At 37.9% G+C, this 10,802-nt stretch overlaps 1 protein-coding gene across 1 annotated transcript in view; it reads left to right on the top strand.

Annotated features, from left to right (window-relative positions):
* The window catches only part of LOC122812818 (interferon-induced protein 44-like), a 453,365-nt gene that overhangs the window by 336,245 nt on the left and 106,318 nt on the right, over positions 1-10,802 (top strand). The window contains exon 6 of the mRNA XM_044084871.1: positions 8,934-9,034. Within this exon, the coding sequence (XP_043940806.1) occupies positions 8,934-9,034 (101 nt within the window). The remainder of the gene's footprint in view (positions 1-8,933; positions 9,035-10,802) is intronic.

Genomic DNA, 10,802 nt, shown 5'->3' with positions numbered 1-10,802 from the left:
TTTTGTTCCAATACAGAAGTCTGTTTTGTTTAGATTTTTAAGGTTATAGGTGATGTGTAGATCAAATCTGACTAGGTCATCAGTGATGAACCCCCCCCAGAAGCTTGGTGTGAGACTCGACTGAGATGGGTGTATTATTAAGGGTGAAGATTAGAGAAGGTAGATTTAAGATGGTTCTGGGATTTGGGGGTGAAGAGCAGGAGTTTTGTTTTTTATGTTAAGAATCAGCTGATTCTTACTGAGCCAGTTTTCAAATGAATGGAAAGATTTTCATGTGAACGTATTAAGGTCAGAGTGGGAGTCTGCTATGGTAATGACTGTTGAGTTATCAGCATATTGCATGAGGGATGAATGAAGATAGGAAGTATATAACTTATTAGTAAAAATGTTGAACAGGAGAGGACCTAGAATAGACCCTTGGGGTACTCCCATTTTGAGAAGGAGGGCAAGAGATGTAGTAGAGAGCCATCTAACCAACTGTAACCTATCAGAGAGGTAACTGACAAACCAGGAGATGGTAGAAGGGGACAGATTAAGTTCAGAGAGTCTAGTAAGTAGAGGACTGGACACAGTGTAGAAAGCTTTAGAAAGGTGAAGTAATAGGGTGGAAATGAGTTTGTTGTTATCCCTAGCTTGGGATATAGTGTTAATGAAAGAGATAATAGCAGTGGAGGTGTTGTGCTTAGTCTGAAAGCCGTGTTTTGTCGGGGTGAGTAGGTTTTCTTGTAGGAGGTATGGAATGATTTGCTTATGGACACAATTCTCTAGGATTTTAGAGAAAGTTGAAAGAATAGCAATGTGTCTAAAACTGGCAAGGTCAGAACAGTTGCCACCATTGTGAATGGGTATGGTGTCAAACTTTTTCCAAATGGTGGGGGCTTTAAATTCAGTAAGTAAGCAATTAATGAGAATGGAGAGGGGAAGGGCTAGTGAGTTAGCAGCCATTTGGAGAATGAGTGGAGGTACGTTATCCATAGAGGTAGAGCAGGATTTTAGCTTACAGAGTAAGGATTTAATATACAATTTTCAGTGAGAAGGCAGGAGAGGAATTGGGGGGTGTTGATGGGTCTGGGCATGGTGATTTAAGTACAGGAGTTTGGTTGGGGTGAGAGTTTATTGATGGTTTCAATGAAGTAAAAAAAAAGTCTTTTGGCTTTTCCCGGTTAGGGGTCACCCCAGTGGATCACCAGTGTGTTTTTGATTGGCAGTGAATTTTTACGATGTCGAGTTGCCAGCCCAGTGCTCAACCTTCATATTGAAATTTGATGATATTTTTTGAGGAGTGTTGTTTTGTCCAGGTTTAGGGGAGGTGAGGTTATTAGGGTGCAGAATTTGGTTAATGGAGTTCCAAAATTTCTTAGGGTTTGATGAGATGGTGGATGGTAGATTGTTGTAGAAGTTTTTCTTATAAGTGATGTATTTCTTTGTTAGGTTACATAGTTCCTTGTAGTGTTGAAGGAGGATGTGAAGTTTTGTTTTCCACCAGATTCTCCAGTGTTTATCTCTTCTGAACATTAGAGTGTGAGTGGATTGAGTAAGCTATGGAGATATAAGGGATTTGACTCTAACTGGGCACAGGGAGGCAAGAGAATTAAGAATATTGAGAAATATAGAATTAAATTTAAGTACTCCATCATCAAGAGAGAAATGATTGAGAAAGGACCATCTGATAGCTGAGAGATGGTTGCTAAAGATATCTGAATGAAAATGTGAGAGTTTGCCACACTCAATGTAAACATGAGGATGGTTCAGATAAGGAGAATATCTGAGTACCTTGACAGGGCAATGATTACTGAGAGAGTCAGGAAGAGTTTCAGGGGAGTTATATTTTTCTGGATTTGTGAGACATATCCAGTCTAGGATAGAAGTAGAGTTAGTAGGTTTGCAAGTCTATGCAGGAGTGGAGATTAGTAGAGAAGCCATATAGATTACTGTGTGTACTAGGACTAACAGAGGAGAAGGACAGCCAGTTGATGTTTACGTCTCCCAAGATGAATGTCTCAGTAGGTAAATATTGAAAAATCCATGAGACAGTGTTCTCTGGTATAGGAATGTTATCTCCTGGGGGTATGTTGATAGCAGTAATGGTGAATTCATTATCTTTCTTGATTTTGCAAACGACAAGTAGTAATTGTGCAGAAGATTGTAAGGGGTGGACATAGCTAGTGGAGTTACAGCCAGATGGTTGGAAGACATGATGGCAGCTCTCTCACCCTTTTTCTTGGTCTGGTCCAGACATAGGATGTTATAGCCTGGGGTAGGCAGTATTTTTCAGGGATGTGGTGTTTAAGCCAGGTTTCAGTGAGTGTGATGATGTCAGGAGAGTATTGAGCAATCCAGACATGGAATTCACTAACTTCTTTGAGTAAGCTTCTTATGTTCATGGAGACTAGAGTTAATTGTTTTTGGGTGTGTGAATATGTGATATAGTTAGATTAGTGGGCTTAGTGTAAGAATGGAGAGTGCAGTGAGGACCAGGGTTGGGATGTAAGCCACCTGATAAGAGAAGATTACTGAGAGGGAGTGAGTAGTTGTGAGATGAAGAGGGATAGAGGTAGTGTTTTACTTTATTTTTGGGGGTGGTGGTGGAGTAGTGTAGGAGTTTCATTTTATGAAGGAAAAGTTTTATTCCATTAGCAGGTGATGTAGTTGGAAATGACTATGAGGTTTGAGATGGGTTTCTGGAGTAGATAGAAGCTGGAGAATGAAGAATGGGAGTTAAATGGGTGTAGAAGGAGGAGATGTTGTACAAGAGACTAAGAGTGGCAATAGAGCGGAGGGCCAATATCATTCTACAAAGAAGCATGATTCAGAAAGAGATAGAGTGAAGAGGGGAGTTGAAAAGTAGGGTAGCCTGTTATATAAGTTTGGGAGATTACCTTAGTTAAACTGTAAACAAAAAGGTTAAATAAGGAGGTAGTCAGGTAAATGTACAAGTTCAGATAAAGACAAGAGAGTAGTATGTTAGAGGAGGTAAAGCTGAGTAGTCAGAAGATTTTTCTAAACACAAGAAGGGAGGAGGGTGAAGTGGCTAAAAGAAAAAGAAAAGGTAGAGAAGGAAGGGGGAGTGTTAAGGATAATCACATGGTTAAAGTGTAGAAACTATAATAGCAGAGCAGGGGAAAAGAATGAATATGGTAAGAGTAAGATAGGGTGTAATAGGTTTAGAGGGTGTGGTAAGAAGTGGAAAGGTGGGAGTAATAGGAAATAGGAAATTATAATTTAATGTGTGTGATTGGATAAGGGATGCGCTGAGAAGAGGGTGAAGAATCGGAGGGGGTGGGAAAGGAGAGGGAGTGGTGAAAGGGGGGTTAGCTGTTAATTAAATGATATAAGGGGAGGTTGGGAATGGGGGTAGGGTAGGGGACCAGATTGAGCCCAAGCAGAGTGAGGGCAAATGGAGCAGGATGATTTTGTTTGCAGCAAGAGAAAAATACTATTTGAAAGACCAAGCTGAGGTTAGAAAAACAAAGAAAAAAGCTTGAAGAGGTATGCCATAGCCTATAGTTACAGAAATATATGTAAATAGAGAACTTTAAAGTTTGCTGGGCAGGGGTTGAAAAGTAAATAATGCTAGACATATAGCACACTAAAAGTTTTGGATTAAGGGACCTTTTACTAAAACAAAAATGCAGAAAGCAAAGGAATACAGACAGTCACATATTAAGTGGGGGTGGGGGAACAGGAAAGTTCCAGTGATGTGATGTGGATGTTTAAGGAAATAACCAAAAAAAATAAATAAATAAAGCTATAGAAAACATACAAATAAGTACAGGAAGAAATCAGTGGGTTATGCTGAAGTCCAGCAAAGGTGATTCTGGACAGCTGCTACTTCTTCACAGAGTAAAGTAAAATGTTTAAAGTTTTGGTTATTTTTCAGTACTGTCTTAATAACTATGAAGAGGGACAAAGAAGTTAGGTTAGGACTGTAGGTGTGAGTGGAAACTGGGAAGTCCCAGTGATGTGCTGTAGATGTTTAAGGAAATAATCAAAAAAATAAACCTATAAAATAAGTAGATGGAGGAATCAGTGGGTTATGGGTTAAGATAACAACCTAGGCTTCACAGTACAGTGTTATACATATTGGAAGCACTAGAACAATGATGCTTTCACAGATATGTCACAGTAGTATACATAAAAAAAGACAAACAAGATACTGCTTTGAAAAAATACACATTTCCCTAAAAATATTCTGTGTATGTAGTTGGTAAGGAGAAATAGACTACTGGGTTAAGCAAGCTCATATATCTTATAGAAACATCTAAAACACTTGTGCAACTATTGTATTAGGCATAAATTAGCAGAGTTGGCATTCAAATATGGCTTCTTGAATTGCAGTATATACAAGACAATATACTGCAAACACTCCAGTTAGGAAGGTTTGGTTCAAAATCAAAGTTACAGTACAACACAGATATATACAAGCTCATAAGTGAGCACAAATTACCAATGTAATTCATATATATATATATATATATATATATATATATATATATATATATATACACACACACACACACACACACACACACACACACACACACACACACACACACATACACATATACACCCGACACCAGTGAATTGTAAGAGTATCTACTGCTGCCTAGGGGTTTCAATGATGGTGCGGAATGCTATGGTTGCACTTAAACCCACAATGCACCAAAGGAGATGGGGATGTGCAAGAGAGGTTATTGGGAAAAAATGAGTGCCTATGGCAACAGCTAACTAAGTAGGATGATAAGCCATGATTCTGTTCGCAGCAAGAGAAAAATACAATCTAAAAGACCAACCTTAGACTAGAGAAAAAAGAAAAAAAAGCTTGAAGATGTATCCTTATAACCTTTAGTTACAGAAAAATAAGTAAAGAGAAAACTTTAAAATTTTCTGGGGAGGGGAGTGAAAACTAGGGGAGTGAAAACTAGGTAATGCTAGGCATACAGCTGGCAAAAGTGTTGGCTTAATACCTATGAAGAGAGACAGAGAAGCTAGGTTAAGACAGTACAGTAAAAGCAAGATAATAAATGAAAAAGCATGTAATATATGGAAGAAGACAAGGAGATTTAAAAAAGAAAAAGCAGCAGTGGGGAGCATAGTAAAAGAGTGAGTGTCAGGTGAATGTGAAATGAGGAAAAGGAGAAAGTGAAGTGCAGATGGAGGGGAAGAGACAGATTGAGCAGTAAATAGGCAGAAGTGTACTTCAAGACTTAGCAAGCACATTTAAAGAAGGATAGGGAAGGGACAAAGTGTAGTGTAGTTGGAGTGGAATAGATGCAGTTGAAAAGAAAAGAGACAGGCGTGTACTTCATGCCTTAACAAGCACAGCATTAAAACTTAAACAAATAAATCTGAGTAAACAGAGTAATTAAGATGCAGCATAAGAAAAGTCAGTGTCAGCAGAGAAGCAATATATTACAGTAAAGCAGATTTGAGTGCAGGGTCAGAGCAGAAACATTCCATATCTACCAAGAGAAAATTCCAGAAGATGACAACCTAGGCTCACTGTACAGCATTGTATACTGGAAGCGCAAGAACAATGATGCTTTCATAGATAAGTCACAGTAGTATACATCAGAAAAATGAAACACAGGATACTGCTTTGAAAAAATATAAATTCCATTAAAAATCTTCTGTGTATATAGCTGGTAAGGAAAAAAAAATAACAGACTACTGGGTTAATCAGTATATCCTATAGAACCATCTAAAACACTTGTACAAGTACTGTATTAGGCAGAAATTAGCAAAAATTGGCATTGAAACATGGCTGCTTGAATTGCAATATATAGAAGAAAGTTTACTGCTAAACATTCCAGTAAGGAAGGTTTGGTTTAAAATCAATGTTACAGTATGATACAGAAACATATAAGCTCATAAGTGAGCACAAATTACCAATGTAAGACACACACATGCACATCACCGGTGAATCGCAAGGGTATCCACTGCTACCAGGGCATTTCAAAGATGCCAAGGAAAGCTAAGTTTGCATTTAAACCTGCAATGCATCATTGGAGATGAAGTGCAAGAGAGGTTACTGGGCAAAAATGAGTGACTATGGCAACAGCTATCTAAAAAGGAAGATGAGTCGTGATTTGTATCTGATGATGTCTGCAGAGGCAGATGAAAGGACTTATATTACAATTGTTTTACGTTTGCATTTAATAAAAAATTGGACCTGTGACAAGCTGTTGCCATGGAGCTGCTTTACCTTGCTTTTGGATGGTTTGGTTTGTTCCAGAGTTTTCTTAGTCTGCACTATGTTTGAGCTGTGATTCTGTTCACAGCAAGAGAAAAATACAATCTAAAAGTCCAAGTTGAGGCTAGACAAAAAAGAAAAAAGGCTTGAAGAGGTATGCCAATAACCTATAGTTACAGAAAAATAAATAAAGAGAGAACTTTAAAGTTTGCTGGATGGGAGATTGAAAATTAAATAATGCTAGGCATACAGCACACAAAAAGTGTTGATTTAAGGGACCATTTACTAAATCAAAAATGCAGAGAGAGAGAGAGAGAATTAGAAGCAATCATATTTTAAGTGGGGGTGAGGGGTATTACGAAACGAGATGCTGCCAGCCCAGCTAGCTGGAATTTAGTAAATAATTATATGTCATTTGTGAATATTAACATGATTCATATGCTGTGTTACAAATATATTAGAACCGTATGTTATGTGTATATCAAACTGCTGGTACAGAAGTGTGTGTTGAACAGGGTTTGTACAGTACTGAGCTTAAATATGTATCCACAGTGTACCCTACTGGAAAAGAACAGAACTGTATATGCACTATTGTAACTGTTTAAATGTATATATTTTAACAGGGAAACTGGAACCCTGGAGGTTAACTTGCAAAACTTCAGAAATATAGTTGAAATTAAATTACTTCATTGCTGGGCCATATCTTTCAGTGCAGTAACAGACACAATGTCTAGAACTAGGCGTTTTTTGTATTGTTTTGGAAGTGTTTATTGTTTTATGACTTCCAGGATTTGCCTTAGATCTTAGAAAAGTCCTTCTTTATGTGTTTTCACAGGAAGATGCTAAATGCTTCCAACTTCATCAATGGTCATTTTTCACCTGAGATAGAGTCAGATGACAAGAAATGATATCATGCTGCAAACTATCCCAGCAGTAATATTTGAGATATTAGTTTAAGAACACTCTGAGAGAGACTGAGTATTCTGTATTTGTCTTTGACCTGGCAGCATCAGCTGGAAGACCCATTCACAACGTCTGCCTTGCTTGTTCTGTAAGTAAGTTAACTAGGGTATAGTAATTTTCTTAGATTCAGACAGGAATATAGTGAAGTATAGTTTAGATGTTTTCTTTATTTATTATTTAAGTATTTCCTGTGATTTTGAACTCTGATGTAACTGTGATTATATACCAAGTATTTTCTTGTTCTTTTATTATTTATTATTAAATATATTTAAACCTTTCATTGTGGCTGATATTTGTGAGACATATTTAAGTTCTGAGAGTACTTGCATATTTATTTGGTGACACTGTGTAGGCCACTCCTAATAGCCCTGCTCTTGGTCAAACTACCACTTGTATTAACAGTAACATTACACAGTAAGATTGGACATCTTTTGTTAAGGGTCTTAAAATAGCTGATAAGGATGTGGCTGGTGTCAGTGATAACCACCTTATAGTCTGAGCAAAAGAGGGCATAGCTAGTAAACCTGTGTCAGCCTTTCCTAGGGTGTGTGTGTGTGTGTGTGTGTGTGTGTGTGTGTGTGTGTGTGTGTGTGTGTGTGTGTGTGTGTGTGTGTAAATCAAACCTCAAAGAGTGTGTGTGTGTCAGCTACTTGAGCAGGGACACGAAGCACTGGTGGGACAGAGAGGTTGCTGTAGGTCTCAGCTTGGCCACTCAGCTGAGATCTCATCTCTATAGCTGTGCCAGGGAGGACTCTTGTTTGTGGATCTGGAGAAAGAAGGAGAAACCAGCTCCAGACTCACTGTGGTCTCTGTGTGCTCCTAAGGGAAATTGCACTTGATGCAGAGAGCTGCATCTGGAAATACTGTGTGTGCAACTTATCATACTCCCAATGTACATCCCCCATTGGTGCTAATGGTGAGGATTGAGGCTCCTCTATTAATGGGCCAGTGGTGGGGTGTCACATCTATTGGTTGTCAGTGGTGAGATCGTTACATATTAGGATTCAGTGGTGTGGTTAATGAATTCCTGTAGCCTGTACCAGTGGTCACTAAGGAAGGTGTTTGTACTCTCAGTCAGCCATACAGTGAACATTCAGAGTTTTATATCACAATAATTTTTTTGTTAGCTTAGTTAGTAGGTCTATATCAGAACATCAAAGTATTAAAACTTTGAATGTTCTGATATCAAGCACTATTCAGCGAACGCTAAGAATAGCGAAGCTGCAGAAGTGAATTCTTTCCTCAGGAAAGAATTTGGTTGGCCGTTTCTGTGGCTTCGCTATTCTTAGCGCTGTGGTGGAAAGTTATGGGGTGGGTTCAGGTAAGTGTGCGATTGTTTGTACGTTAGGGTTAGGGGCGGGTTAAGTGAGTTAGGGTTATGCTTAATTTGGAGAAGTCATTATCTCTGGAAGCTTATTATTTTTTTCTGTAAAAACAGTTCCTGCACATTTAATAGCAGTAAAATTGATAACCCATTTTTTTTCTTTCTCCATACTGTGTTGATAGTGTAGCTTGTCCTCTGCTTTGGACAATATTATTGTACTTATTTTTACCTTTTGCTCACCTTTGTAGTATTTTATAGGAAAATGCCATCATTTGAATTTTTCTTCTTATCTATAAACCTGAAAATCATGCAGATTTATTCTGAAGATTGAAAAATAAGCCTAAACTTCATAAATGTGCAAACTGTTAGTTTAACTGTAGACTGTTATGTTTAAGTAATGTGTTTCCTGCAATTATAACTAACTATTAATTGGATTATGCTTATTTTGCATAGCTATATCGCAACTGGTTTTGTTGACTAAAGTGGATGAAGCATGTCCATTTGTTGCAGAAGACACTAAACATGTTTACAAAAGCAAAAATATTGAAGCCATGGTAAGATTACACAAATTGTTTATATTGCATTATCACAGCTGGTTCATATTCTTAGTTTCTAAAAATAAGTAAAATGCTTAGAGTACACATGGTGCATAACTAGTGGAATCATAAGTGAGGTCTGTGAGTTCTTCTACTAGGAAATGGAGTTACCTATTCTGAATCGACTGGCAGCTATCAAGAGTGGTTTGGAATTTTTGATTGAAGGCCCTAAAGCCTAACACACAAGGTCTGGGGGAAATTGTACAATCATCTCACTGCAGAAGCCACCTCTCTCACTTCTGCAAGAGATGTACCTCCAAGCAGCCCTGTCCTCCTCTGCAGAAGTATAAACTGTGGTTTTCTTCAATCTCCACTGACTTTAATCAAATCCGTTATAATTCATTCCATGGCTTTGCAGTTGAAACTCATCAGGCTAGTTGACCTATAGTTGCCAGGATCAGTAGTGGGGGCACCTTTATCGAGTGACATCCCTAGTGCTGTACGCCACACTCCTAGGACTGAGCCTGTAGCCAGACTCAGGTTAAATAACATGTAGAGGTTCCACTGAGGCATGTTTAGTACTGTTTATCAAACAGCCCAGTATATTATTTGTTCCCGTAGAAGAAATATTGTTAGTCCTGGATAGCACTTTTAATACATGTTCTTTAGTGATGATGAAGGGTTTGAGAGTTGCAGATATCACAAGGCTTTAGATAGTCATCTTAGAAGTGAAATTTGTACTAAATTTATGTGATAGCGTATTGGCAATGTCCACTGTGTCCAACTAGGTTTTTGCCATTTAGCATAAGTTCTGTACATTATGGAGTGCTGTTTCTTAGTTTCCTTATATAACTAAAGAAGGATTTGTGATTGTCCTTTGCTTCAAATGCCAAACTGAGTTCATAGATTGCTTTAGTAGAGGTAATAGCCTTTTTTAACTCTTAGTCAAATACTGTTGTAAACTCAAATGATTTTTTTTCTTTTTATTGTACATTTTATTTATTTCAGTGTACCACCAGGGTGCTATGCTTTAAAATTTCCCATTATATTTGGACCTTGATGGGACTGACAATTATACACATTTATTTATGTGAGAGTAAAATTCTTCTGTGACTCTAGCTGCTGAGGCAATGTTTGGGTTGATGTTGATGTAAGTGAATTTTAAGACTTCATTATAGAATTTGAGGAAATTTATGCACATGACTTATTTGAATTTTGCTGTATTGGTTTAATGGGAATTTAGACAGTTTCTGGGAAAAGTTAGTAGCTTATATTATGACTTAATTGGATAAGGAGTTACTAGTGAAATTGTGCATGATGATACTACATTTGTAAATTCCAGGACAAGAATATTTTGTCCTCTAGTTGTGCTAGAAGCAATCTGGAACACTGAGTTTTTATTTATTACACCTACAAATTTCTGCGCATATCCTATATTGGAGGTGTGAGTTCTCCAATCAGCTGATGGGTAGGTAAAGTCCCCCAGAATGATGGAGGTCTTATTTATGGGGAATTCATCCCTGACGTTTAGCAACCTAGCATGGAATTTGAGGTCATGTATGGTGTCCTTTAGTAGGCAAAAAACTGGTAATTATTTTGTTTAGTGTGATTGGAGTTCGGTAATTAACACAGTGGGTCCCCACAAATCTGTTTAGAGGTGATATGGTCTCTGACAAAAATGGACACACCACTGTAGTTGCCCTTGTTTGTGAAGGCATGGCAGACAGTAAACCAGGTATTGCGCGAGTGCTTTCTGGCAATTAAAGTATGTTTCAGTGATTGCACG

This window comes from Protopterus annectens, chromosome 10.part0 (assembly GCF_019279795.1).
Source record: "Protopterus annectens isolate FY-2018-M chromosome 10.part0, PAN1.0, whole genome shotgun sequence".
NCBI lineage: Eukaryota > Metazoa > Chordata > Ceratodontiformes > Protopteridae > Protopterus > Protopterus annectens.
Note: the sequence above shows the minus strand (reverse complement) of the source record. Positions and strands in the feature narration are given on the sequence as shown.